The sequence below is a fragment of the Aureobasidium pullulans genome (assembly GCF_000721785.1).
Source record: "Aureobasidium pullulans EXF-150 unplaced genomic scaffold scaffold_11, whole genome shotgun sequence".
Taxonomy (NCBI): domain Eukaryota; kingdom Fungi; phylum Ascomycota; class Dothideomycetes; order Dothideales; family Saccotheciaceae; genus Aureobasidium; species Aureobasidium pullulans.
Genome location: NW_021941031.1, coordinates 683175 through 710871, shown reverse-complemented (window position 1 = coordinate 710871; position 27697 = coordinate 683175). Strand labels below are relative to the sequence as shown.

At 47.5% G+C, this 27697-nt stretch overlaps 9 protein-coding genes across 9 annotated transcripts; 5 read left to right on the top strand and 4 right to left on the bottom strand.

Moving 5' to 3' along the window:
- Positions 1-579: 579 nt before the first annotated feature.
- M438DRAFT_356253 (uncharacterized protein) lies at positions 580-1410 on the top strand (the record flags this gene model as incomplete). The annotated part of the gene is made up of 1 exon (XM_029907088.1): positions 580-1410. One exon carries the CDS (start codon positions 580-582, stop codon positions 1408-1410), a length of 831 nt encoding a protein of 276 aa, XP_029759760.1.
- Positions 1411-1985: 575 nt separating this feature from the next.
- M438DRAFT_36384 (uncharacterized protein) lies at positions 1986-3339 on the top strand. The gene has a single exon (XM_029907678.1). The coding sequence runs from the start codon at positions 2166-2168 to the stop codon at positions 3204-3206; it is 1041 nt and encodes a 346-aa protein (XP_029759759.1). The 5' UTR covers positions 1986-2165; the 3' UTR covers positions 3207-3339.
- Positions 3340-5477: 2138 nt separating this feature from the next.
- Positions 5478-7712, top strand: M438DRAFT_346511 (putative pectin lyase). The gene is made up of 9 exons (XM_029905693.1): positions 5478-5938; positions 6070-6144; positions 6326-6454; positions 6507-6521; positions 6576-6644; positions 6701-6711; positions 6766-6893; positions 7091-7292; positions 7355-7712. The coding sequence occupies exons 1-9, from the start codon at positions 5681-5683 to the stop codon at positions 7602-7604; spliced, it is 1137 nt and encodes a 378-aa protein (XP_029759758.1). The 5' UTR covers positions 5478-5680; the 3' UTR covers positions 7605-7712.
- Positions 7713-16034: 8322 nt separating this feature from the next.
- M438DRAFT_381144 (uncharacterized protein) lies at positions 16035-16480 on the bottom strand. Its single transcript, XM_029908895.1, has one exon. It carries the CDS (start codon positions 16328-16330, stop codon positions 16061-16063), a length of 270 nt encoding a protein of 89 aa, XP_029759757.1. The 5' UTR covers positions 16331-16480; the 3' UTR covers positions 16035-16060.
- A 1016-nt stretch (positions 16481-17496) lies between these two features.
- Positions 17497-19518, top strand: M438DRAFT_397896 (putative glucose transporter rco-3). The gene is made up of 4 exons (XM_029909327.1): positions 17497-17761; positions 17818-19076; positions 19128-19197; positions 19257-19518. Exons 1-4 carry the CDS (start codon positions 17638-17640, stop codon positions 19457-19459), a joined length of 1656 nt encoding a protein of 551 aa, XP_029759756.1. The 5' UTR covers positions 17497-17637; the 3' UTR covers positions 19460-19518.
- Positions 19519-21219: 1701 nt separating this feature from the next.
- M438DRAFT_346510 (uncharacterized protein) lies at positions 21220-21775 on the bottom strand. The gene has a single exon (XM_029905692.1). It carries the CDS (start codon positions 21752-21754, stop codon positions 21407-21409), a length of 348 nt encoding a protein of 115 aa, XP_029759755.1. The 5' UTR covers positions 21755-21775; the 3' UTR covers positions 21220-21406.
- Positions 21776-22304: 529 nt separating this feature from the next.
- On the bottom strand, positions 22305-24001 carry M438DRAFT_346509 (Metallo-dependent phosphatase; the record flags this gene model as incomplete). The annotated part of the gene is made up of 2 exons (XM_029905691.1): positions 22305-23120; positions 23409-24001. Coding segments are annotated over 2 exons (1175 nt in total), but the record flags the coding sequence as incomplete, so codon positions are not given.
- Positions 24002-24365: 364 nt separating this feature from the next.
- On the bottom strand, positions 24366-25672 carry M438DRAFT_298831 (40S ribosomal protein S8-B). Its single transcript, XM_029902006.1, has 3 exons — positions 25239-25672; positions 25157-25179; positions 24366-25079 (listed from the first exon to the last, which is right to left on the bottom strand). Exons 1-3 carry the CDS (start codon positions 25289-25291, stop codon positions 24550-24552), a joined length of 606 nt encoding a protein of 201 aa, XP_029759753.1. The 5' UTR covers positions 25292-25672; the 3' UTR covers positions 24366-24549.
- Positions 25673-26003: 331 nt separating this feature from the next.
- On the top strand, positions 26004-27362 carry M438DRAFT_366242 (uncharacterized protein). The gene is made up of 2 exons (XM_029907864.1): positions 26004-26930; positions 26983-27362. The coding sequence occupies exons 1-2, from the start codon at positions 26274-26276 to the stop codon at positions 27037-27039; spliced, it is 714 nt and encodes a 237-aa protein (XP_029759752.1). The 5' UTR covers positions 26004-26273; the 3' UTR covers positions 27040-27362.
- Positions 27363-27697: the final 335 nt, after the last annotated feature.

The following is a 27697-nucleotide window of genomic DNA, read 5'->3' as shown; positions in this document are numbered from 1 at the left end:
AATTCTCGCAGATGTGTATGCTTTCCGGCGACGGTGCCCATTGCTCCGTTCCATCTGGTTGTTTCACGGCCTAAACATCATTGGCCTATGTTACAGGTTGTGCTGCGCAATGTGTTAGCTTTTCGGTGACCTGTTTGATCTCGTGTCGCGTGTCGTGTGAACGACATGCCAAACATGGCGGCAGAGATTGGCGCGTGTAAAGGTTGAAGTGGCAGTACGCATTTTGTGACTGTGATGATCAAAGCGCAAGCGAGGAGACTGATTTATACGAAGCTCGTATGATTGTGCTCGACCAGCCTGGAGAAGGCGCGAATGCACAGTTCAGCGCCAAGGCGAAATCACCAGCAGACTTTCGTTGCGCAGTGACGGAGCAAGGGACGGCTCATCATAACCAATCAAGCATCGTCCCCATCCAAAACAGCGCAGAACACTCGACGAAGACACACAGAACCGACACAACCCAGTAAACCACATCAACATCACACTTCGCACTTGCAATCATGGCTTCCTTGCATGGGATCAATTGCTTGGTCGCTCGGGGCTGAACTACACCCTTGCTGCCATTAAGCCTAGAACAGAATGGAAGCAAGGTACTTCCACGACCGCAAAGGCCAAACCCAAGCCTTTGTCAATGCAGGACCGTCTTCTTATCGACAATTGGCAGGGAAGACCTTCTCGCGCTCCCAGACTTTCTTCCTGCTGGCGTCCGCGACTGCCCAAGGGTTTACCTGGTTAAGCCCCGTCAAACAAACACTGGCAAGAAGAACTCGACCTCCAGGGCAAATGAGAAGGTACGCCGCGCAAAGCGACCTCGAGACACAGAAGACAGCGTCCAACGTCGCCCATCGAATCCAGCTTCTACCTACGCGACACCTCAAGCAGTGGCATAGGAGCTCTGAACCTACTCTGGCAACTGATGACTTTCAGAGTCGAGTCCGTCTCAACCATAACTACACCCATGACCTCGGTCACATCCAAATACTGCACGGTCTCGGCCACAGTTCTTTTCCTCCAAAAATTGCATTGGCCAAAGGCCTCGGTTTCTTTCCTGTCGTAACTGCATTGGCTCCGGCCTCAGTTCTCTTCACACCAACACCAACTGCATTGGCCTCAGCCTCAGTTTCAGTCTTCCTCATACCAACCCAACTGCATTGGCCTCAGCCTCAGTTTCAGTCTTCCTCATACCAACCCAGCTGCATTGGCTTCGGCCTCAGTTCCCTATATAAAGCTACTGTATTGGCTTCGGCCTCAGTCTTGAAAATGTTCACCATCAAACCAATGTGCCAGACAAAATCTGCCTTGCTGCAGAATCTATTTTCGGTGCGCGATTGTGCGCAACTTCTTGTTACTGTATCTGTCTACCCCGGTCCTTCGATTGTGCTGTCAGAATACACGAAGTTATTAGATTGATGCAGATGGCTACGGAAACTAACCACTTCATGTGCTCTCATTAAACATTCTCCTCGGTCAAAGAGCAATCGTGCATCTTGGAAGATGCGTGTGTCAGACTTTTGCAAGAAGAGAAGGGATCATTTGAAAGCTCGATGTGGTAGAGATCATTGATGATGACACTCCCTCACCCAAGTTCGGATCGCTGTGTGTTTATCAAAAGGCACGAAGTGTTTGAGAGCATTGTGAAAGTCCAGTGGGAGTGAGAAACAGGGACACTCTCTGTGGAAGGAGTCCCTATTTCCAAAAGCTTCTTGCATTTTGACAGTTGAAAGTGAAACCATCTGGCAGCTGGGAGCCTCAGCTACTCTCCTCGATTTCCATATAGCCACTGTCCAACTCAGCTTCGCAGTCATATTGGTTCGCTAAGCACAAATATCATCATCACCACCCTTGATCTTGCCTTCTGAAATGTGCCACGTCGTCATTATTCTTCAACTGTGACTCATGTGGTTAGCATATACAGACTCGACTTGATGATAGCTCCTGACCGACGCTGCGGTAATCATCAAATACTCTAACACGGAGGTTCTTCCGGGACAACCCAAGCACAGTCGTCCCTACGCGCACGACAATCGCCAGACAATTAACACGCTAACAACCAACACGAAATGCAATAGATAAAAACTTCCGCAGCAACAACAACAACAACAACAACAAACCAAGACAAAGCACAATACATCACGAACACTGAACCATTTCTCCAAACAGACACAATGAATCTTCAGTCGCAAGTAATCGCACCTGCCAGACCTGCACTTTGTCCAAGATGGGCACTTGGTCTTTGCCCCTACGGACACCACTGCCACCTCGATCATCCCAACAATCTAGATCCGACAATGCCAAAGGAAGTCGATTACAAGGTATCCAACGAGCTGGGTGAGGCTTGCACAAGATGCTTGCAAGCAGCAATCAAGGTACGCAGCATCCTGCTCACTTTCTTGCATTTATTGATGCTGACATGGATGCAGTGTGACAAGCAAGGACGCGATTCTGGATCCGATGACCCTTGCTCAGAATGCCGTTGGTTTGGTGGAGCCACCTGCAACTGTACTCTCTCCATGACTAGCTCATACAACGATGCATTGTGGCGCGGTATGATGGGCAGACGCGACTCTGACTTTGACCTCGCGCAGCCCAGAGACAAGCAAGCTGCATTCTCTAATGGCAGAGTCCCGGCACCAATGCCTGATGACAGGCTCAAGAGTAACTGGCAGGGAGCCTCCAAAGACGAGCTCCTCGCAAGAAAGAACATGTTGCCTCCGGAGGTTCGTCGTCACCCAAGAGCCTACCTGGTTCCCCCACGTGAAAGCAACACAAAGAAGAAGTCAACAGCCTTTCTGTCACGCAGCGGCGCCCATGATTCGAGTAGGAACGTGAGCATATCTTCCAGCAACACATCGATGGCACCAATGCCATACGGAGGATTACAGCAGCCACCCCCTCCGCAACCCTCAGCATACCCCCAAGGCAACGCAGTGGTAGCATCTGCAATGCATTGGCCGACCGGTCAACGTATTCAGCACTTCCAGTCGGGCCATACCGTCATCAGCCCACGACAGAACATGTTCCCCTTGCTGCAGAACACATTTTCTGCTCCAGCATACGGTACCAACCCTACTGTGAGTCACCTCCATCTGTTTTTTAAGTGTACGAAACCGAGGTTTGCACCAAAGCCGAAGCTCCAGGGAGGTCTGAGCATTGACCTATACATCAAAAATCAAGATGTTTCTGATGATGGGGTACACGTTCGTTGAGAGAGCAAAGTTCATCAAGCTCTCTCTGGCCATTGTACCTACATGAGGATCATCTTGCTTTTCGATGGCTGTTTGCAAGGAAGTTCAACTCTGTCTCAAACTCTCTGTCCCTATATTCAAGTTAGTCAAGACTCATGTTACTGACCGATCAGCAGTGGAACAACCCGCCTCCAAGACTTCCACCAGCCCCAATGCCAGCCATGCGCACTCGCAACCAGCCGTCAACATCCAATCTTACAAGACCTCCACCAGCCCTGATGCCAAACATGCGTGCTACAAACGAGCCCTTGTCATCCAACACCGCCGGACCTCGCCCAGCCAAGAGACAGCGCACCATGAGCACTACCGCACAATCGTCCAGCACCCGTTCACAAGTCAATGAAGAGCAGAACGAGTCGAAAGCAAGCACCGCTAGCGACTCTGGCAAGCCCACCAACCACGATGACTCGGATGAGGAATACTTCTCTGCTCCAGAGTGATGTTTTTACTGGCGCTCCCTCCCTCGATGACACCTCCGCGGTGTTTCACTATCTCCTCTGTACACTGCATGCCTGCTGGCTTTTCTGTTCCGTCTTTCGCTCCACTCTGTCTCAGGACTTTCTCTGCCTTGTCCATTGACTGTGGAATAATGCTTTTCCTTCTATGTCCGCTACACGGTCATAACCTTCGACGTCCGAAGAAGTAATAAAGAAATCAGATGCATTCCGTGTTTCCATCAAAGTATCCAAGCCTGTGAATTGATACCTACCCTTTTTCTGGCTCCATAAGTCGATTTCATCATCATAGCAGGCCTTTCGAATTGCCATCAACAGGCACAAAGCTTCTCACACTGTTGTGAATCTCCAGTGAGAATTTGAGGATGTGGTGTGCCGCCATTTTCTCTGGACAAGTTCGCGGCCATGAAGAGGACTCTACGTTTCGAAAAGTATTTCGAGAGGCGCGTGGAATTCGGCGTGAAGAGGACTGAGGAGAATGAGTCTAGATTGTAGATCATGTTCATCATTTGTCTCATGCAAGAAGACCTGGGCGAATATCGTGTCTGCTGATCCCTTGAGCCTCATGACGATCAGTGTCAGATCAAGCTGTGGTGCTGGGAGGACTGGTAATGAGGTCTGGTCATGCGATACCGGTCCGGTCTGCCATCGCATCGACAGCACCTTGCTGTACGCAGGCGAAGATAGTCGAGAGTTCCATAACTCGGAGCTCATCGGGTTGTATGAGGAAGTGATAGAGGGGGTGTCGATAAAGTAGCGAAAGTACAGGACGAGCGCTGCAGCCGAGTCGGTGATTACTCGCTTGACCATGATGATAGCGATGAGTGTTATAACATCAAGCAAAGTGCAACTTCGCCTATGGATAGAACAGGGGCTGGTTGAGTAATTGAGCCAATCTGTTGTGCAATCAGTAATGATCTTCGTCTTGGTTGATTATGAAAGCTCGAACTCTACAATCATTGTTTATTATGCCATCGGTCAAGAGAATTGTTTGCCCATATCAACGAACCAAAACAGCCAGTGTCATGAATTGCAAAACGTGCTTCCAGAAGTAACTCAAATGTCAAACCAGCGTGTCGACTGAGAATTGTATTCAGGGTAGCTGTCTCGAAGCCTCTCCGGAGGTTGGCAGGCTGGGAATGCGGTCTGATCAGCCCTTAGGGCTTTGCAAGGCTGTGATCAACACCACGTTTCATGAGGTCCAACATGGATTATGACGATTGCGGTTCTAGAAGGCTTGAAGATGTGTGTCGATTGCAACACACGGACGTATGATTTCAGCTCCATAATTGTTGAGCTGAACGATTGCTGTTGACGAGATGAAGCTTCCCGTGTGCTGGAGTTTGTCGCTCTCATCATTCTGTTGCGGCCGAAGATCGACTTGTTGAGCCTGAGGGGGAGTGCTCCGCTGTCGAAATCTCCAGCGCGTCGTCTATTTTTCTCAAAACAGTTAGACCGATTTAGGGCTGCATGGTGGACTCTTCTCCGAAAACCCTCGTGATCTTTAAGCCGCGACGATGCGACAACAACTTACACTTTGGCGACTCCAACAAACTAGATGATCCTTTCAAACAACTACAGCCGCACCAATCGCTGTGTTTCGAGAGAGTGCTTATACTTCTATATTAGGCTGCGTACAGCAGATGATCAACGCAGGGTTGCAATGGCGCCGAGCATCTTGATGATTTTTAAATGCCAAGCTGTTCGCTTCGTCTCAGGTAAGTTCTCACCCGCAACCTGAGACGTCGGCGTTCGCTTTAGAGACGACCTTGGTCTTCCGGGCCTTGCTCGCAGTATACAGGGCTCTGTAGCCGATATTGGCATCATAGTAGCAAGTCTGTGGAACTTCGGGGGGACAGGTAGGTACAAACATATAAGAAGCTTTATGTGCCTCCTCGAATGTGACTCTCTCATCAGTTCTTCATTCGTCTTGTTTCTTCTTTGTCCTTTTTTATCCTACACTTGTCACTCGTTTCGACTATGAAGTCATTCACTCTTTTCACTTCTGCTCTGGCAGCATTCGCAAGCACTGTCAGTGCCGCTGGTGTCACCGGTGCCGCTGAGGGTTTCGCAAAGGGCGTTACTGGAGGTGGCTCTGCTGCCCCTGTCTACCCTTCCACCACCGCCGAGCTGGTCTCGTACTTGGGTGACAGCTCGCCCAGAGTCATCATTCTCACCAAAACCTTCGATTTCCGCAACACCGAAGGCACTACTTCTGCCAAGGGTTGCTCCCCCTGGGTATGTGATACTGATAAGACATCACCACAAGCTATCCAGATATCTGTTCAACCTTTGCGAACTCATATAAGGGATGTTTGTGGTGGTGGCTATCGATCCTGCCAGAATAATGATACTAATTTTCAATAAAGGGCACCGGCAGTCTCTGCCAACAGGCTATCGACAAGGACAACTGGTGCGAGAACTACGAATCCTCGTCGCCGAAGGTATGTACTGTAGCTCCTTGGGATGTTCTTTGTGGCTCCAGGATGTTTTTTGTGGCTCCAGGAATTTTTTTTGGTGGCTCCAGAATTTTTTTTCTTATGGCTCCAGGATGTTTTCTTGTTGCTCCAGGATGTTCTTTGCAGCTCCAGGATGTTCTTTGTGGCTCACAGCTGATGTAATCAGGTTTCTTCCCTCACATACGACAAAGCCGGTATGATTGGCATCACTGTCAACTCCAACAAGTCCCTGGTCGGTCAGGGCTCCAAGGGTATCATTAAGGGGAAAGGTCTACGAATGGCAAACGGCGTAAAAGTATTTTTAGGGTACTCCTGGTTGCACAGAGCGATGCTAACTGTGTTTCCAGAACATCATTATCCAGGTTTGTGGCCAATTCGATTCTTGGGCGATTTTCGGTCTCTAACAGCGGAACAAGAACCTTGCTATCACTGACATCAACCCTCACTATGTCTGGGGCGGTGATGCCATCACCTTGGCCGGTACTGTGAGTTTTGAGGTCCTCAAGGTGTTGTTGTGAGCTGTATACTAACATATCACAAGGACATGATCTGGTAAAAGGAATATTTCAACACCCATGTTTGACCTTACATTCTGACTCGTTATAGGATTGACCATGTCACCACACAAAGAATCGCACGCCAGCACATCGTTCTCGGAGAGTCTGCCTCCGGTAGAGTCACCATCTCCAACTGTGATATCGACGGTGCCTCATCTTGGTCGGCCACCTGTGACGGTAAGACTCCCCCAAATGGAACAGTAAACAGGAAGAAAGAAAGGCAAGGAGAAGGAGATGAGAAACAGAAAGAAGGGAAGAGGAAGAGGAAGAATATCAGAAAAGACGAAAAAGAAAAAAGGAGAAAAAAGCCAAAAATTTCCCAAACCCTCCCCCAAACTCCCCAATACAGTCCAGGACTAACAGTATCACCCTAGGACGCCATTACTGGGCCCTTTATTTTACTGGGTCTTCAGATTTAATCACGCTAAAGGGAAACTACATTCACCACACTTCCGGTCGTTCTCCCAAGGTCCAGGGCAACACTCTCCTCCACGCCGTCAACAACTACTGGTACGACATTGATTCCAAGGGTCACGCTTTCGAGCTTGGTCAAGGCGGCTACGTTCTCGCTGAGGGGTAAGTCAACATACTTCTGACTTGTGGTACGTGAATTAGCATACTGACTCTCTCTATAATAGTAACAAGTTCCAAAACGTCAACACCATCATCGAAGCTGGTGCCACTGGCAAGTACTTCACCGTACCCTCCAGCGGCTCTGCTTGCAGCTCTGTCCTCGGCCGCAGCTGTGTCAACAACGCATTCGGCAGCTCTGGTCTCTTCTCCTCTGCCGACACCAGCTTCCTCAGCAACTTCAAGGGCAAGAACATTGCTTCTGCTGCTGCTGCCAGCACCGTCTCCACTGCCAACGTCGGTTACGGTAAGATCTAAGCTATCAGTATGGCTTGATCGTCTCTCAACTTTCGCTTCTTGGTGCCCTATTCTTGCTACACACTTTAGATATGAGTCAATGAAATATCATTCTTGTGTCAACCACGATCTCTCACAAGTGAGGACTATTGATAGTACCACAGTAGTCAAGCTCGAGTCACTTCAGGGTAGGTGACCATCAGTTGCATTGAAGACAATTATCTGCCTCCGGCGACCCCTCGATCCAGGTATCGAAAATCACAATACTTTTGATGGTTGGCTCACATTTCTCGAGATTAGGGGCATCATGTGCTCTATCTGGGCAATCACTCTGCCATGAAAAGCATCGTGCCTTTTGAGGCTTTGCTATCAAGACGGAGTTGTGTATTGACGCAACTTTTTAAAGGTTGCGGGCAATTCCACTACGTGAACGTTCCGTGTAAACCACACGCGGCTCCTATACTTTCTCACCATTGCGTGTCTTGCACGGCAATCTATTCACATATCTTTTGCATTCTCTCCAGGCAAAAAGCTATCACGTGGATGACTGATCATGCAGGCTACTTTTCCGGTTGATGCAGCGGCCCACAAAGATGACCTATCAGCTTACTGTCACTGTACATGAAGTCTGTCTGGAACTCAGCGTACGTTTTTAAGGCTCACATCAATAGAATAGACTAAGAGGTTGGAAGTTGATCAAGGTGCTCGACAGAAAGGACGGGTGAAGATCATCAACATCCTCTTGCACCAGGGAGAAGAAGATGGTTCAATATATAGCCGGAGGAAGGTGTAGCTTCGCAGAGGCATGCTTTCTCCAGTTTCACGCCGTCACCTGCGAGCAATGGCTTATTTTGAAGTGCGAAATTTTGGCTCGTCCGTTCATCTCTATCACTGGATGCTTCCAATCGGTTCGCTCGTCACAAAAGCGTTTCGCCTTTTCACACTCGGAAAAACTTGCTGGGGAAAGAAAATCCAGTTACTGCACAACACTTTTCTCTCTCGTCCGCGCAACTTCATTACCAGAACCAAAAGGCAAAAGAATGGCTGTAGCGAGCAGGATTCGAACCCACGATCTCCTTGCTTCAAGAGAATTCACTGAGGACCGAAGATCAACAGTAAGGAATTAACCTGGATGCTTGTGTTTGCAAGACATGTTTGCAAAGGCGTCTTGATCACTAGACCACAGCTACTTTGGATGATTATTGTGGATCTGAATAGTATCTGAAGGTCGGAAGGAGAGATCGTTCAGGATGGAAGTAAGTCAAGTAATTGGAGGCAGGAACGCGCCTTCCACATCGCATCACCTTAGAAAACGCAACCCAAGTTCCACCTCAAACGACGACATACTTGCGATGCCAGTGAGCCATTTTTAAAACCTGTGATCAGTATCGTCTGAGCAACTTTGTCAACCCAAGATCTTGCGACCCTGATGGTTGCTTGATGGGAACACCACATCGAGATACGAAATGCGCCATATCTCAGCGCACAATGCCACGGTGCGTCTAGAGATACTCTAACCATGTCTCTGAGAGTCAACAACCACTATCGTCGTATCAAATACTGCACCGACTGGGTACCTCGCCCTACATGCTCATTGTTGACTTGGAAAGCAACGTTGAGGGGATGACCCTGTCATCACACATCTGGGACAAGCAACTTCGTCATCAGAAATTTCTTGCGATAGAAACAAAACAAGAGAAAAAAGCGAAATCATCGAATTCATCAAATTTTATTACTTTACAAGCTGGAGCAGTGTCTCCTAGTAATTCCCTCGAATTTCCAGCGAAGCGCCACGGTGCGGGGTCGACATGCTAGCTCCGAGAGGCCGAGGAGGCGCGAGAGGTAGAGGTATAGTAGGAAAGGGGAGGTTCGAATCGCTATTATAGGGTAGCGGGGACAGGTAGGATAAGGAGGATATAGTTATAAGGGATAGGGAACATGCGGAAAAAAGAAAAAGAGACGGCAGACAGGGCGGCGCAGAAGATAGCCCTTAGAGACGCGACGTACGCATCGATATAGACTCTAACTCGACGTTAGTAGAAGCGACACTAAGGAAGAGACCCTTACCTATAGCTACAAGAATGGCGACTAGAAGCGTAGAAAAAGAAGGGAGGAACATTAGCCACTAAACCGAGGGTAGCCCTACACCTAGTAGTAGTAGAAACAGCGACAGTATAAGAGAGGTCATAATGAACGACATTATGCAACAGCTATTAGATACACAAAGAATGGCTAGAGAGAGAGAAAAAAAAGAATAGGAGGAAAAAGACAGATATAGAGAGGAGATTAGACAACTATAGACGACTGTCACAATGCTAGTCCTAGACATTAAGAGCCTACAAGAGGTAGCCCTAAACTAGGGTTCCCTCTAGTTATCGTCCCTATAGACAGGAACAACCGATTCCTACGTAAGTGTTGCAGCTTAGGGAGTATAACTGTCAAGCTAGGAAGTAGTAAGAACGCTAGTTAGGTCGCCTAGAACATTAGTGTCATTCGACCTTTTAGAGCAGTTAAGCCTACCGTAGTCACCCCTAATATCTGTAGGAACGTCGATTAGAAGCGCAATAAAAAAGTCCAAAAATGCACAAGAAGCAGATATAGTATTAGACATAAAAAACCTTAAGATAGATGGATACACCGGAACATAGCTTAGAATAAGAACTAAGAATCGAATTATCGCTACGATCAGATCTAACGAAGGGCTAGACATAGTCGTCCTTAACTAGTTCATAATTAGACATACGAATAAGGACGTCTACCTAGCGTACTTTAAGATCGATAAGGAAGTAGAGAAAGTAGCGAGAGCTTACGTAGATAAGTAGATACCTATATTCCTCGAAGGGGTAAGGCTCATCGAATCTACCTAGTACCTAATTAAGGTGGATTTTATCCTAAAAATAGAAGCTACGGACCACTAGACCGGAGCAATTAGCTAAGAAACGCGAGATGCTTTTATAGAGGAGAATAAAGTAGAAGTTAAGTTAATAAGATGGCTAGGTAGACTAAAGGAGTACGCCTCCTATGCATCTATAGTAGCTAAGCTAGCGACGAAAGAATAGGTAGAGAGACTACTCTAGAGACAAGTAGATAGCGAAGAAGTATAACTATTTAGCTATATAGTTACAGTCTTAACCTTCTACGACAATAGAGGACTAAGAGCCTATTATAACTGCCACTAGTTTAGACACACATATAAGGAATGTAAGAACACTACTAGATGCTTATAGTGCGCATAAGAAGGACATAATAGCTGCAACGTAGGGAAGCCGAAGTGTAGCAACTGCGGAGGAAGTTACCTAGTAGGCTACAAGAAATGCCTAGAGTATAGGAAACAACAAGAAAGAGAGATTAACCTACGTCGCTATAATTAGTACACTAAACATTCTTTAAGCAAATTTGCATAGGAGCTTAGGAGTTTAGGATGCTTTATATAACGACTTAGACATCTAGGACTTCGATGCTATTCTCATATAGGAACTACACTATTAGGAAATTGTAGGAAACCTTTAGATCACCGGAGCCGGACCTAACTTTAAAGTTATAAAACCAAAAACACTATAAAGAGAAAACTAGACATAGAGGATTCGATCGTGCATGTAGATTAACCGGAACAACGAGTATACGCAACTTACGATAAACAGTAACAACATTATAGCAATCGTTATGAAACATAGGACCCGTAGCATACTGCTAGTGTCTATATACATCCCGTGTATAGGCAATAGGCAAGAAGTTAACATATAAGAATTATATACCTAATTGCAAGAGGTCTAGGAAGCAATTATAAGAGAGGGAGACTATAATGTAGAGTTAGAAGTATTTATCGTAGGAGACTTTAACTAGCATGACACGATATAGGGAGGAAATGAGGTAGCATTAGGGATAAGATAAGGTAAAGGCAGTAGAATACTAGATTTCATTAAGGAAAACAACCTATAGCTACTTACATAAAGAGGAGTGCTAACATAGGAACGTAATAGGTCGACATTAACGATCGACCTAACTATAGTTAGTAAAAGACTGTTCGAGGACCGAGACGTCTATTAACTCTTCGAGAATGAATACGGCTTAGACTATAGGGCGATTTATATAGCTATAAGCATAGGAGACACTATAGAGGACCTAACAGCTCTACGATACCTACTATAGAAAGCGGACTAGAAAGCGATAAGAGACAAGATAAGACAACATCTTGCTAATAACCTATTCCTAATAGATAATCTTAAAGCAATGTAAGGCTACATTTAGGAAGTTACCTAGGCAGCAATAGAACACTATTACCTAAAGGCAAAACCATTAAAACACGTAAAGAGATAGTAGTTAAATAAGTTGACTTCTATAAGAAAAGAGTACATAAGGACTCGTAACCTAGCAAGATTAAGAAGGAGATAAGGCTAGCAAGATAACCGCCTTAAGATCGTAGTAAAGATAGCGAGGCATAACTTTTACTACGCGATTAAGAAACGCAAAAAGGAACATTAGATAGGGTTCCTCAGTAAATTAGCAAATATTTAGAAAGCAGCTTAATACCTTAACCTAAGTAAGAGATTAAGCTTCGGCAGGATTACATCTATTAAGGGACACGGAGGGGAGGTCATTTAAGACAAAGCTAAAATTGCTAAGGAACTGCTACACAGTTTCTTCCTAGAACTACCTATCCCCTAGAGACCTAAACATATAGGAGACACTGTTGCAGACTAGCTCTTTAGCAAAGCATTAACACTAAACGAGATTAAGAAGGCACTATTCTCTATAAGCCTAGACAAAGCGGTAGGAAGTAATAGCTTAACTATTAGAGTATAGAGAGAAGTCTAGCTAGTTTTGCAATAGCAAATCTACACACTCTTCTTAACCTCGCTTAGGTAAGGTAAACTACCGTTATAATGGAAGGTAGCAAAGATTGTTCTACTTAAGAAAGGGAATAAAGATAACTACACTCTTCCTAAGAACTATAGGCTAATATCTTTGCTAGCAACGCTAGGAAAGATAATAGAAGCAGTAATGGCTACACGGCTTGCATACCTTACGGAGGTGCATAGACTCCTACCTAATAACCACTTCGGAGCAAGGAAGCAGAAATTAACAGTACTAGCTATTTCCTACCTTTAAGAAGCCATCTACGACGCCTAGAGAGGCAAAAAGACCCTATTACTAGTTTCATTCGATGTTAAAGGAGCATATAACAATGTTGTAATAGGACCACTTCTAGAGAGGATAAGATAAAGAAGAATTCCCGAAACTATAGTTAGATAGGTTTAAGACTTTTGCACCGATAGGAAAGCAAGTATAGTAGTTAATGGCTTTACGTCTAAGGTAGAGGACCTACCTTAATTAGGCTTGCCGCAAGGATCACTACTTGCCCCGATCCTATTCCTTTTCTTTAACGTAGATCTAGTATAGATGGCAATTAAAGAAGGGGCCTCTATAGCATTTGTTAACGACTATACTACGTAGGTAGTTAGTAACTCCGCGGAAAGAAACACAAGGATAATCTAGAGAGATATACTGCCGAAATTGGAAAGATAGGAAAAGGAGAGTAGAGTAGTGTTCGAAGCCTCGAAAACAGCGTTCATTTACTTTATAAGATATAACGACTTGCTTAGAGATAGCGACATGCCCCTATACTTTAAAGGAGACCGAATATAGCTAAGCTAGTCGATCAAAGTCCTAGGTGTAATCCTAGACTAAGGGCTTCGGTTTAAGGAACATCTAGTAGAAAAAGTAGGGAAAGTACTAAAAGTAGCACTAGCCCTTAAAAGACTGCAAGGCTTAAACCCTTTAACTATGCGGCAGTTATACACTATAACAGTTGTACCTATTATAGATTACGCGTCGCTAGTTTAGTATCTTGCAGTATCTAACAAAACGCTATTAGTGCTACATAGAGCCTAGAGGGTTACAGTATAAGCCATTATAGGAGGATTTAGAACGCTAGGTCTCGATGTTGCAGTCTTAGAAGTAAGGATACTATCCTTATAATAAAGACTACACGAGCAGACACTTAGGTTCTAGATCTCGATCTAGAAACTAGAGGCGTCACATATCCATACAAAGCTTACTAGGATAAGACTAATTAAGCGGTTTAACTCGCCTCTCCGGAAAGCAGTAGGGTTATTTATAGGACTTAATGCGAATAGAGCTAAGAAGATCCCCGCTATAGGGTGTAAACTATAGAGCCTAAAGGCCTATGTTCATATACTCGATAAGGAAGCAGCTAAGCTTGTAACAGCGGAAGAACTAGGAACAATCGACTTCTATACGGATAGATCTATCCGTAACGGACGAGCAGGCGTAGGGATCTAGACATTAGCATAGGAAGCGTTAAGCATAATAAGAAGAGCTAAAGAAACTAACGTCCACCTAATAGAGCTAGAAGCGATATAGATGGCCATTAGAGGAATACCACACGGGAACAACAGATTAGTAAAGATAAGGGTCTTTTCCGATAGCTAAAGTGCCCTTCGGAGCATCTAAGCTACAAAGATTAACGATAGTATAGGCCTAGTCATGAAAATTAGGGAGAAAATTGCTAAAGCGACATTCTCACTGCACTAGGTCCTAGGCTACGAGGGAATTAAAGGTAACGAAAGGGCAAACGAGCTAGCTTAGAAGGCGATAGACGCTAACTTAGCTATACCTAACCCTGCAAACAACGTCCCGATTTTAGCGATATACGTAAGAGCAAAGGTCATAGATTTTAAGCTAAAGCACAAGGAGTTCTATAGCATAATAACAGGCAAACATCTTTAGAAGATCGACAAAGCATTGCCTAGAAAGCATATAGCTAAGCTATATAATGCACTTAATAGAATAGTAGCTACTATACTGGTCTAACTAAGGACAAACATATTAAGGCTAAATACGTACCTTAGTAGAATTAACATTGTAGATACAGATAGGTGTAAATGTAGAATAAAAGAAATAGTACTACACTTCTTATTCTTATGCCTAAGATAGAAGGATAAAAGATAGGCTATAAAGGTAGCACACGGCAGCAGATACTAGGATCTGTCCTACGCGCTAGGAGGATACTTAATAGCCGAAAGAGATAGGAAGAAGGTTAACGGCGAGAAGGGCAAATAGTAGCTAGACTTAAACGCAGTTAAAGCTACCATTAAGTATGCCATTAAAATAGGAAGATTGCAAAGATAGTAATAAAACAGTAAAAAGCAAGACGAACCCTATAGACTAACATAAAGTGCTCTCTATCTAACTATAATAACATAACTACTACCTTAATCTAACTACCTCTAAGTAGTGTTCGGCTAATAAGGAAGAACACGACATAAGGAATTGCCCATATGGAGGAGGCTTACACCCTCTAACACTTAAGGGAGGAAAGTGTAGAGTCACTCTTTATAAGAGCACACTAGAGTACTAGGCGTCTGCGATTAGTTCGAGGTCTAAGAGACCTCCACCCTCCTTATATAACTAAGACCGATGGTTGTGATTGGCTGGAAATCTTATCAATTATGGACAGCTCATACCCCTTGCGGGGTAAATAGCTTAAGAAAATCAAATCAAATCAAATCAAATTTCTTGCGATTCATCGGCAGCGAAGAAACACAGGATTTTTGGATGTCCACAAGTCAAAACACTGCACTCTACGTGTTCTGCGTTCACGGCTGCTGGACTCGGCTGTCGAAACAACATTGTACCGAGTCTCCTTGATTTGCTCCCGAGTCCTCCAACTTGGCCTTCGCAAAGCCGTCCCGAAGAGCCGAAGAACGTGGCCGAAGATCCACACCAACATCAATCAATATCCGACCCCTAACATGCATTTGATTGTCTCATCTATGTCGCCAGGACAAAGCTCCTTTTCAATATGATCATGATCTTACCGTTCTCAACAGCAAAGTTTCGTGTCTAGCGTGGAGGTTGTTCAGCTCCTTATTTTGATCAGAAAATTTTCCTGTTCCACGCTGGCTGCAAAGAATGGTAAGCTTTACAGAAAGGGGTTTGACACAAACCGTCTGCGATGCCGAAGACCTCACCACAAGAGGCAGGAGCTCGTTAATAGGAACTTGACAGAACGTTGCATGCGATCTGCGTGAAGCATGAATAGTAGACCTGCAGGTTTAACGAGTACAATGAATTGTAGGATCGAAAGTTACTGCATCCTTCTACGTTGACTGCTCGATCAAGTTAGACGAACAGCACTATTGGTCGCATGCGCCTACTCATAAGCCGCCACAGCATCTACAGCGCAGCAATACTACCTGAGGGATCATGAGCTGTCGTATTCGCGACAGACTGATCGCGATGGAGATTTTACATCTTTCACATGAAGCCGGCAGGCGCGCGCTTATCCAGAAAGCGCAACTCTCTGCATTCTCTGGTTGAGCCAGCAAGAAGCGTGAAAGAATTTTCCATAATAGCGCCCCGTGCTCAGTCAATATCGTCCCCATGGAGAGCCCCACGCACCTCCCTGTATCCACAGTCCCCATGGTGAAGGAACGTTGAGTCAATCACACTGTTTACCATCCCCAATCTTGATCGGCAAACGAGGCACACCGCTTATTGTTTACTCTGACATGAGACTCTCGTAGGATCACACCCCAGCTTCGATTCGTGCTTCTCAGCCACTCAAGCCTATTCAAGCCATTCCAAGACATACAAATTTCGGCAGTCGCGTGAGTTCTGCCCCAAGCCTCGGACCAAGCAAGTGCAAGCATCCACAACGCCGCCACGCTGGCCAGCGTTACTTGTATGCTGGCATCCACCGATGCCGCATCGTGCAGTGGCATGCGCCAGAGGCAACGGGCTGGCTTGAACAGTCTTACACATGAGAACAGGTAAGCTTAGCCTGGAACTTCCAGTCCATCAGCCTCGTTGTAGGGATATTGCCTATGTTATGCCACCACTACAGAGTTTATTTTGGTAATTTGGCACAAGCTCGATGCGATTTCGGAAAGGAGCGTTCAACTTAGGGCGCGAAAAAACTTCCGCCCCAGCTTTGCATCCATCTCCAGTGGGGTTGTTCGGGTCGTTCGACAGTTCTGGTATGGCGCTTGCCTGGAGGTGACACGGATCTGAGATGATGATCCACTTCGGCCATCGCCGCATGGTCTGACTGTACAAGGATGTGTCTGACCTTCGGCACCCCGTGAAAGCATGCCGTGTTGCAAGTGGCCGAGGCGTCAAGCGTTCCCGAGTCTTTCCCCGAAATCCCCACCTCCTCCCCAAAGCCCTCCACACACGCCGCTGAAGGTCATCCCCACAACACGCGAGAAGATCAACTCATGATCCTCTCTGGATGCGAGAAATGCGATGGAGTCACATGCTAGAGGTTCTGCACGAACATGTACAGGTACATGTTAATCATATGGTAGGATCATCAACTCCGCATTTGGGAGCTGGAGACATCTCTCAAAAGAGCCAATCATGGTCGGCTAACATGTACGAAGGACCCCGTACTCAAAACGTCCCAGGGTTAGGCACCGCGGCAAAGATGGCATGGTTCGCGGAGCACAAGCTCAAATTTCTTCACATTTTCCACCACACCTCTCGAGACTTCCGAGGAAACATGTTCGTGGTTATGCTAAGGCGATCGAAACGCTTCATGATTTCATATCTTGGATTCGTCATGGTCGAGAAGCACAAGACGGCGAAGCATCGGGCGCTGCGAGCTTGTCTTCGAGACGGCGAGTCTATTGGGTGGCCGAGGCTGGGCTTGCCCGGCCGGTCCTTGCTCGACGTTGGGTGGACCGTTAGTCTAAACCCACATCAAATTTGTAAAGCTTGCCCCGGCGTCCCGTTGGTGAGTCTCCCGGCAGAAGCACTTGTTTGCTTGCCAATCAAATGTTCTAGATGGCTTAACGATCGAACCATGTGACTGGAACCGAGCGCTGAACGGCCATTTTCTCGTCATAGCTCGCCGAAGAAGGTGTCTCTCGAATTTGTTTTGGGCTAGATCGAGATGTTTTCGCTGTAAGATGGGGCCACGCGGGGATCGAGTCGAGAACGAGGGAGGGAATACAAAACCACGGGTCTCGCACCCCTCGATGGATTTTCGTATCACACAACCAATTCATTCATTCAAGCCTCCGCCAACATGCCTGGTGCTATGCTTGCTACCACCTCTGATGTCAATCAGATTGAGGCTCCAGTCACCTGGAAGGCCTATCTGATCTGTGCCTTTGCTTCCTTCGGAGGTATCTTCTTCGGTTATGACTCCGGTAAGAAGCATTTCACAAGACCGCAACATTTCTACAGCCTCTGACAATTGATATAGGTTACATCAACGGTGTCACTGGTTCTCCCGTCTTCATCGAGCTCATCGAGGGTGCTGGCGCAACCACCCTCTCTGGTCCCCACAACTCTCTCATCACTTCTATTCTCTCTGCCGGTACTTTCTTCGGAGCCATCATCGCTGGTGATGTCGCTGATACCATTGGTCGTCGCTGGACTGTCATCATGGGTTGCGCTATCTACATGATCGGTGTTGTTCTTCAGGTTGCCTCTCACGGTCTTGGTCTGATTGTTGCTGGTCGTCTCGTCGCCGGTCTCGGTGTCGGTTTCGAATCCGCCATTGTCATTCTGTACATGTCTGAGATCTGCCCTCGCAAGGTCAGAGGTGCTCTTGTCGCTGGTTACCAATTCTGTATCACAATTGGTCTCCTGTTGGCTTCCTGCATCAACTACGGTACCAAGGACATCAACAACACTGGATCGTACCGTATCCCCATCGGTATCCAGTTCCTCTTCGGTATCGTTCTTGGTGGTGGTCTCTTCTTCCTCCCCGACTCTCCTCGCTACTTCGTCAAGCGTGGTAACGTTGAGGCTGCTCGCAGCGCTTTGGCTAGACTGCGTGGCCAGCCCGGTGACTCCGACTACATTGAGGCCGAGCTTTCCGAGATCGTTGCCAACGAGGAGTACGAGCGTTCCATGATCCCCACCACTGGCTGGGTTTCTGGTTGGGCAAACTGCTTCAAGGGTTCGCTCTGGAAGCAGAACAGCAACCTCCGCAAGACTATCCTCGGTACTTCTCTCCAGATGATGCAGCAGTGGACTGGTGTCAACTTCATCTTCTACTACTCTACTCCTTTCCTCCAGTCTACCGGTGCCATCGGCAACGCTTTCTTGATTTCGCTCATCTTCACCCTCGTCAACGTCTGCTCTACTCCCCTCTCTTTCTGGACTGTTGAGAAATTCGGTCGTCGTCCCCTCCTCGTCTGGGGTGCCCTCGGCATGTTGATCTGCCAGTTCATCGTCGCCATCATTGGTGTTACCGCTGGTTTCAACAAGACTCACACCATCCCTAACCCTGCCGGTGGTGACCCTCTCACTCGTGCCAACAACATCTCTGCCGTCAACGCCCAGATTGCTTTCATCGCCATCTTCATCTTCTTCTTCGCTTCCACTTGGGGCCCCGGTGCCTGGATTTTGATTGGTGAAGTTTTCCCTCTTCCCATCAGATCTCGTGGTGTCGCTCTCTCCACCGCCTCCAACTGGCTCTGGAACACAATCATCGCGGTTATCACACCGTACATGGTACCTTCTATCGCTCTGTATTGTCTGACAACATGCTAATCATCATACTAGGTCAACGAGGACAAGGGTAACCTTAAATCTTCCGTTTTCTTCATTTGGGGTGGTTTGTGCACCTGTGCCTGTAAGTACCCTCTGAACATCATTTCTACTGTTTAACGATCATGCTAACGCGTAGTCTAGTCGTCTACTCCTACTTCTTGGTGCCCGAGACCAAGGGTCTTTCCCTCGAGCAGGTCGACCGCATGATGGAGGAGACCACTCCCCGTACCTCCTCCAAGTGGGTCCCCCACGAGACCTTCGCCTCCTCCGTCGGCCATGCCAACGGCGGCAAGCTCGACATGGAGGTCGTCGAGGACGTCGAGAGAAAGGGCAGCGTCTTCTAAGCGCATCGCCTATCTCATGGATTCGCAAAAGAGACAGAAAACAAGACAAGTTTGGAGCCACCATCACTCCATTGTACAGTTCTTTATAATGTTGATTGTTATCTATTAGTAAATCACTAATAAACCTCTCTATTTCATCTTCAAACCACCTCTCTCAATGTTACTGCTGTGATGCATGATGTTTTTGACACTCCTCTAGCTCGTCCCCTGAGAGCAGCAATCGACCGCACTCTCAGTGGACCCAGCACTGTTTCTCAAAACATTCGTGCATTTGGACGAGCTCACAGCCCACCAGACAGACCATCACGGTGGAGAGAAAGTGACGATTTCTGGGGCATTGTGTTGTGCAGATCACGATCGTCTCGGATCGACCACGAACCGCTGGCCGGTGTATCTCTTCCCGAACGTCCAAAATTGAGCGTAAGCAGCACCGAAAGTCGTTCCGATAATTTCGTTGTTGTCAAACCATCGACTTTCATCTTGCCTGTTGCTAAAACAATCCACTGATGAGCATAGGATCCAATATTCCTTCGTAAAAGACCCGCGAGGAGTTCTTCGGCCGACGTCCCACATCTCAAAGTTTTCCTTCCTTGGAGGTCGAAATCCAAAAAACGGTCATCGCAAAGCACGGGAGCTTATTCATTCTGGCCCCTTGGTATTATTTCTCGGCGCCCCTCTTATGTGTCTCGACTGCGCATCCCTGTGTTACTCAACATGGCTGGACTCCCGCCTCGTGTCGAGCGGCAACGCCAGCTTACATGAGTCTTGTGTCGCATCAACGCGACCGATCCTCGGAAAACATCTCATCACCATATCGCCAAGTTATTATTGCAAACGGCACAGTCGACTGGTAAGCGCAACGTCAACGAAATGAACAAGCAACAGCCACTTTGCGGGAATTGTTCTTGTCTGACGCCAACGTCTTTCTTCCTTTTTCTTGTCGCTGCGACAAGCAATTTTCCTTTTCAGCTGCCAAGTCGGCGGCGGCTTGCTCGCGTGACTCGGACGACTTTCCTCTCGCATCGCATGCAGAACGAACTGCAGAATGTCACATATCGAGCGCATCTTGCGGCATGGACATCCTTGCGAAACTCTGGGCTGTAGCATATTCATGTGCTGAAGCTGAATTTGTGCAGCCTCCAGATTGCACGACGACGACGACGAGCACACCAAATAGTCGCCTTTCTTGACCCATGCGCTCACATCGAAAACCTCTGCCCAGGATGATGGATGCAAGCACCGCGTGTAGTAGACGCGGAAGTTCAAGTTGACTAAACTGAGCATAAGAGGTCAGGACATGTTGGTCACAATACCGGTAGGTACACGTATGATGCCAAGACTTCACCATACACAAACCCTTTTTTCTGGTATCACTGCATGATGAAGACCCAATGGGTTTCGCGGCTGCGTACGACAACTTTCGGAAGTTTTGCCATGTCCACGTCGTTGAGCATACGCATGGCCGCGAGTCCAATGGAGGGGTTAAGGCTATCAGTGTACGAATAGAGTGTTGTACTCTGGTTGTACTGAAGCAGTGACGAAGAATAAGTTTTCCTTTATTTTCTATTTGGTGCCCTTTTGTCTCTGCTCTTCCACCCTTCTACTTTTCTTCCATCCAAACATCTAAACCGCGATCAAGTGTTCACATCACATTTCCAACATGCAGCTCACAGCATTAGTCGGCGTCGCTCTGGCAGCCATGACCATGGCTCAAGGTCTGAACAACACGGACCCAACTTCCACGAACTCAGTCTTTGCATCACAAGCATCCATGAACCTTGCAGCACAATCTTCTCTCATCTCCGTAGCCCTGGACTCCATTTCTTCAGTCGCCGAAACCGCGACCGGCATCTACAAGACCCAAATGCAGAGCCAATATTCAGCATATTCGTCGCAGGCTTACGCTGGACTATCAAGCCAGGCCATCGCAATCAGCAGTCAACTCGGCTACTCCATATCTGTGGCTACGAACATGCCCATGACATCGGTGGTTGTTGTCATTACGAGCACGAGTACGAGCTCGGTGTTTGCTGCTGGAAGTGGAAGTGGCAATGTGACTGCTTCTGGATCCAGCTTCAACTCCTCGTCAACGTCATCAGGTGGTTCCTCGGGTTCATCAATCAGCAGGATTTCGGCCTCTTCGACTGCGGGCTCATCATCTGTTCGTTCGTCGGCTTCTTCTTCTGCTTCGTCCACATCCTCAGCTGGGGCTGCTTCTATCGACATACCAGCTTTGGGTGGGTTTGCCGGTCTCCTGTTGACGATCCTGCATCTCATGTAATTTCCTGTCATCATTTTATCCCATCCTTTTCAAGCACTTCTCATAATGATCTAATATGTTTCCATTCACACATATACATACCAGATATTACCACAACGCAACTCGCACCATTCAAGCTTCCATTGTCACCATGTTCTATTATGTGTCTACGGAGACAAAGTGCGAAAAGAAAAACGAAACCGTCGGGCGAGAGAGTTGACCGCTGGTCATAGGTTTGGCGGGCAAAACTCTTACAGGTCCTCCAACCCTCGGACCGAATCACACGAAGCCTTTTATTCATACATACCATTGTTGAGAGTATGGTGGTATATATACGCTGAAGTATTCACAAAGATAGAATATGACTCAGGTATAGTATGGCCAAAATCAGTCAGTCTCAATGGTCCACGAGCCCCTTGTCAAAAGCATCCTGCATTTTGATATGCAAATTCGTGCGGATTGTTGTGATGGGCGATCAGTGTGTGATAGGGACGGCTTTGCCCCTATCTACCATATCATGTCAAAGGGGTGGGTGACCCATCAGTTCAGTGCACGTCATCTCCAAGAGTAGAGACCATCAGATATCAGCCTACCAAAATGCAAGATGGTTTTCTATATTCGTGGTTTGTCCACTGAGAGCTCAAACACTGGTACCCTCCGTCGAGCGTTATTCCGATCTTCAACTTCCTTCTGCATTTTCATGACTACTCTTGATGGCCTACCACATCGTAGAAAGCAACATTCATTGTGCTTTGGAGTACCCATGTCTTGATACCGATTACCATGGCTCTCCTGTGCCTGCGCTTCCACGCCTCAACCTCATTTTTTCAAAGGCAAATCCACATCCACCAAAAACGCCGCGTTCACAGGATGATACCCAGCATCCATGATCGCCGCATTGACCATCAGTGTCTGCTCTCCCCTGATGACCTCCTTCCCACTCGTCTTACTAGCATCCACATAGACTGCTCTCTGCTCCATAACTTCCTTTTTGTCCACCTCTACTGTCTCAACACTCTTAATGCTCTTCTCCCATCCTCCATCCTTGAACTCCTGGATCGTCTGTTGCGGTTCTCTCTTGGGCGTGTCTTCCCAAGTAACCCTCTCAGCGCCCCAGCCCTCATGAATATGACCGAAACAGTGGATCAGTGGTTTGGCCCTCGCAACTGCTTTGAGGAGATGCGGACATCCTACATTTCCATGTGGTGTGATGTCTCCACGCTTGAAGGGTGGGCCATGAGTGCAAATAACATCCAATTGTTTGGCGGAGAATGATGGGATGGGGTTAACAGAGATGTGTTTGGCGTCGATGAGGACGTTGGAGATGTTGTAGCGGTCTTCGTGCTTCCAGTAGGGGAAAGCCCAGTCGCAGAATTCGGGTTGGTATTGCGATGTGTAGAGCTGGTTTGGGAAGGAAGATGTTAGTAACTTTTCCTTGTGTTTGTGGTGGTGAAGAGGTAGATGATGGGAAGTCGCGCTGGGATCGAGGGTTCTTCTTTCATGTATCGGCTCATGGTGGGTATCCAAAGGCACGATGAATTTGATGTTGGTAGGATTGGATGTCCAAAGAGAGTCGTTGAAAATGTTCCCAAAGCTCTTCCATTGTTTCCGTCGTGTTCTCACCATGTCACCAAAGCGAGTGACAAAAAGAGTGAGATAAGAAAGATAAAAAGGAAAAGAATAACTTACAGTCAACACACCCCCATTCTTCAGAGGCACCTCATGCACGCCCTCCTCCAACATAACCACCCCCTCTCTCCTCGCCCGTCCTTTCTCTCCAAACCAAAACTCCCTCGCCTCCTCATAAGTCTCTCCATCCCATAGATGATTCTGATGTTTTTCCATCCACGTCTTGTCAAGTGTGCGATCATGATTTCCGGCAATGACCAGCTTGATAGGTGCGTCGATGGAAGCGAGCAAATCCAGCGTTTTGTGGTATTCAGAGGTCAGTCCTTTCATAGTGAGGTCGCCACAGTGGATGAGGATATCTGCTGAAGGGAGGGGTTGGCGGAATGGGTTTGGAGATGTGGTTGGTTGGAGAGGTGTGCTGTGGGTGTCGCTGACGATCAGGATGCGTGTTTTTACTGTTTGCGGTTCTGCCATGTTGTGCGGTAGTCGTTTGGACGTTTGTGAGATGGAATTTGGTAGTCGTTGGAAAGTGTTGTTGTTGGTGGTGAGTTGGTGGATTGATGCGATTTGGAGCTTGGGTTGCCTGCGTGGTCGCGTCACAAGCCTGATCTTGGGTGCAGCAAACACACGATTCACAGTGAGCTTCACCATGGAGTCGCACATGGTTTCATCTATGTATCAATATATAGTGAAGGGTAAGAAGCAGAATTATAATTGTTACATCACATGCGATCTTTCGAGTGATGGACTCATCTCTAGTCAGGCCGAGGCTACCCAGACACAGACTGGCAACTCTACTGGCTACCAAAATGCAATATTTATTCAGTGATCAGGTGAACATCCAATGATAGAGGCTGATCCTACATCTATCTGTCTTGCCGAGAAGGAGGGCTGAAATCGAAGAAGACAAAGTCAAGCACATTGAACCAAAGTAGTCAGGCACGTTGGAGAAGATAAAAAAGTCAATACCAAAAGCACAATCATCTCATGAAATTTCTGTCGACAGATACAACTTATGAGGGGGTATTCGAAAGGCTTTGAAATTTTTTTGAGAAACAAGAGAGAATTTGACGTAAGCTAAACAACAACAGTGCTTTTTGCTGTCCCGAGCAGACGCCTGTGTCATGAACAACGACGCCAACCATGTGAAAAGCCATGATGAACATCCCCCCATAATCCTTCGTTAACGGCGGGTCATGGTTTACTTGCGGATGGCGCGCTGGTAGAAGGCGAGCTCCTCACCCTCGAGGATGTAGCCGTCAACACGACCGCTCTGGCCGGGGCGCGAGGCGACAACGGCGAAGAGACGACCGGCCTCGAACTGCTTCTCAATGGGAGACTCGACCTTGCCGGAAGCCTTGGTGCGGGCCTCCTGCTTCTTCTCGACGGACTTGGACTTCTTGACCTCCTCGGCCTCGGTGCCCTTGGCCTGGCGACGGCGACCGAGAGCGGCACCGTAGTGGGCCTCGTACCACTGACGGAAGGGAGCGGCATCGATCTGGACAACGGCGGACTTGGTCAAGGTGTTGGTACGGACGAGCTCGTTGTTGGAAGGGTGGTAGGCGACGGCAATGACACGGGTCTTGCGGGAGATACCCTCAGAGCCCCAGGAGAAGTTGCCCGAGTCGAGACGGAGGGCACGGAACTTGCGGTTGCCACCACGGGTGCGCACGAGATGGATACGCTTGGCACCGATACGGGTGTTGGCGGCCTGACGGCCCTTCTCGAAAGCTGTAAAGACGAAAAGTCAGAAAGACAGTTCGTCAAGCAATCGGGTTACGGTGTTGGACACCAGTTTGTTTACGTACCGCGCTTCTTGTTGGCGGGAATGCTGAACGGAATGTCAGCGGGTGTTTTCCCATAGAGCAGAGATTGACAGCAAATATTTACCGCTTGGCGCCAGAGGCGGCGCGCTTCCAGTTACCACTGCGAGAGATACCCATGTTGTCGGATTATGAAGGCTGCTATGCGAAAGCGGAGGTCAGCGTGCTGTTCGAGGTGCGTGTTGAGAATGACGACTGAGAAGGCGCGAGCGAGGATGGTACGGCGGACGGCTGTTTGCAAATCTGAATCGATCGGGAGGGCTTGAGACGGTGGCAGTCGAGTGGAAGGAGTGCGCGGTGCGTTGTGTGGTATTGTCTCGATCGTTTGTCGAAGATTGTGTATGCGTGTGCAATTTTTCTGTCCTCCACTGACTGTCCCCTGCGCCGGTCCGACGCGGATTTGCAAAAAGTCGATGGCCGTGTATGCCCTGTCGCGTCTTCTCAGGCCATCAATGAAGCGACTCACATTGAATGGCTTCACAAAGAGGGGGTTGTCGAGGGTTGTCGTTGTCGTCGTCCGATCGCGAAAAGCCAGACTCCAGTGCGATTTGTGGAAAGCTGCAAAATTCGCTTGTGGCTAAACTCCGGCTTCCTTCCCTACAAATCCTGGGGAATTCCTGACTTCTCGTCCGCCAAGCTTCGACCATCACTTCAGGACCATCATCCGAACATGGCAACTTCCCAAAAACATCCTTCACAGCGGCTTGTGCTGGCGGTAATGAGAAGCTCTGGCATGTATCGCCAAGAGTCTAACAACTGTTGATACTTCGTATCAAGAGTCTTCTTCCATGAAAAACTAACATCTAAGCTGCACGATTCATGCTGATAAAGGCAAGTAATATGCAAGTGCTGCAAACCTCGATAGGTCGCTCTCAGTGCGGCCAACTTCACGCAAGGCGAGGGGAAGGCTGTTGGAGTAGGCAGCTTTCCATCGTTGCTGCCTCTTCTGTCATGCAATCCTAAACTGTGTTTCTTTCTGCACCTCCGCACAAACACTCATCAACTGCAACATCACATCAAGAACATTACAATCCATCAATTTTGCAACGTAAGAATCCATCAATCATCCCGCAATCTCATCTACGTTACCAAGCAGTCCATCATGGCTGCACATATCGAGACAGAAAAGGACAGTCCTGCACAAATCAAGACAGAACAAGACAGTCCTGCACAAACCAAGATAGAACATGACAGCCCCATACAAGACAATCATCCACAGGTCGTTCCTCCACAAGTCGTTCACCCACAATTTTACCCTGGCCAGGGCCCTCTTGGTGTCTTCACCCTCCCTGGTGTGTACAGTTTACGTACCAACGAATGGCCCACTGTCGAGTTCAAGAACGAGTTTCGTTACAGAGGCGTACTAGTCTTCGAGTTGAAGATTCACCAGGACCCAGCCACTGTAATTGATCGGAAGGATCCCATCACTGTGAGAGTCTTGGTCCTTAGAATGAGCAAGACTCCGCACAATGCCGACTCGAAACTTGTCACGTATCGAGAAGAAACAACTAGCAACAACTTGACGAAGCGGATCACTTATCGTGGTGTGCCAACACTCACCTATACCGGCCGGGGAGAAGATTTCAGACCACCTAAGGTGGACAACGTGCACTGGTGCGATGGTCTAAGGACAGACACGGCCTGGGACGAATCAGAACTGGAACAAAATTACCGACGCAAGGAGTTGATTGAGCGCATTGCGGAAGTAATTAACATCGAGGATGAAGATTGGGAAGACGTTAATTGGGGGGAGTTCAAGGTACTTCTAACCTAACGCACTTCATGTCTGAGTAATGACTAACAATATTCAGAAACGCGTCGATAAAAAGGCCAGCCTGCGCACCGACGTCATTCGTGACCTTTACTAGCCCACTTCGATGTCGTCTTTTCCCGCGACATCATGATTTTCCCCGGATACTGTCGATATCAGCACGTCTCAAGCTCTCTTCCGTCATTCTCGCCCGACCACAACCCCCATTCCTCATCCGAGAGTCTTGACCCCAACAGAACACAAACATCTCTACGAGTTTCAGTCACTACAGTTTACAAGGAAGGGGGAGGCGAAGAAGGGTATAAAGGATCATCAGTCTGTCATTCACAGTTCATGATACTTCCTTGAGTCGATCATTACTCCGAAGTAGTCGAGACTCTTGATAGCAAGCATCAACCAAACAGTCGTCTCTTCCCCAATGCTCTCGTTTTTCCAGCTCTGGCTCCGTGTCCTATTCTTGTGTTTGCAGGTTAACTCTAATGCTGAAAAGGTCAAGCAGAACTTGTACCACGCGGTCTTGCGTGTTAGAGAAAGTTATTGTTGTTCAATAACATCTTTCAAGAACATGACAGTGTCTGTTGAGCGCTGGGAGAGTGTTACTGTCGAGGATGCTTCTTCTTGTAACACAATTTCATAGTAGCGGCTCTGATCGCCTTGCCAACACATGCTCTGCTGGGAAAGAGTGTTTCTGAAACATTAACACTCATGAATTAGTCGACTCGTTTATAACATTATACATCTCTTGTCGCGCAAGA

Bases quoted from the DNA above. Each gene is read 5' to 3' on its own strand.
- M438DRAFT_36384 (XM_029907678.1), top strand. From the start codon at position 2,166: ATGAATCTTCAGTCGCAAGTAATCGCACCTGCCAGACCTGCACTTTGT.
- M438DRAFT_346511 (XM_029905693.1), top strand. From the start codon at position 5,681: ATGAAGTCATTCACTCTTTTCACTTCTGCTCTGGCAGCATTCGCAAGC. The intron at 6,894-7,090 runs GTAAGACTCCCC...GTATCACCCTAG, and splicing joins TTGGTCGGCCACCTGTGACG to GACGCCATTACTGGGCCCTT. The intron at 7,293-7,354 runs GTAAGTCAACAT...TCTCTATAATAG, and splicing joins GGCTACGTTCTCGCTGAGGG to TAACAAGTTCCAAAACGTCA.
- M438DRAFT_381144 (XM_029908895.1), bottom strand. From the start codon at position 16,330: ATGCCACTGCACGATGCGGCATCGGTGGATGCCAGCATACAAGTAACG.
- M438DRAFT_397896 (XM_029909327.1), top strand. From the start codon at position 17,638: ATGCCTGGTGCTATGCTTGCTACCACCTCTGATGTCAATCAGATTGAG. The intron at 17,762-17,817 runs GTAAGAAGCATT...CAATTGATATAG, and splicing joins CTTCTTCGGTTATGACTCCG to GTTACATCAACGGTGTCACT. The intron at 19,077-19,127 runs GTACCTTCTATC...TCATCATACTAG, and splicing joins CGGTTATCACACCGTACATG to GTCAACGAGGACAAGGGTAA.
- M438DRAFT_346510 (XM_029905692.1), bottom strand. From the start codon at position 21,754: ATGATGACAGGAAATTACATGAGATGCAGGATCGTCAACAGGAGACCG.
- M438DRAFT_298831 (XM_029902006.1), bottom strand. From the start codon at position 25,291: ATGGGTATCTCTCGCAGTGGTAACTGGAAGCGCGCCGCCTCTGGCGCC. The intron at 25,180-25,238 runs GTAAATATTTGC...CATTCCGTTCAG, and splicing joins GCCGCCTCTGGCGCCAAGCG to CATTCCCGCCAACAAGAAGC. The intron at 25,080-25,156 runs GTACGTAAACAA...TCGTCTTTACAG, and splicing joins TCCCGCCAACAAGAAGCGCG to CTTTCGAGAAGGGCCGTCAG.
- M438DRAFT_366242 (XM_029907864.1), top strand. From the start codon at position 26,274: ATGGCTGCACATATCGAGACAGAAAAGGACAGTCCTGCACAAATCAAG. The intron at 26,931-26,982 runs GTACTTCTAACC...AACAATATTCAG, and splicing joins TTAATTGGGGGGAGTTCAAG to AAACGCGTCGATAAAAAGGC.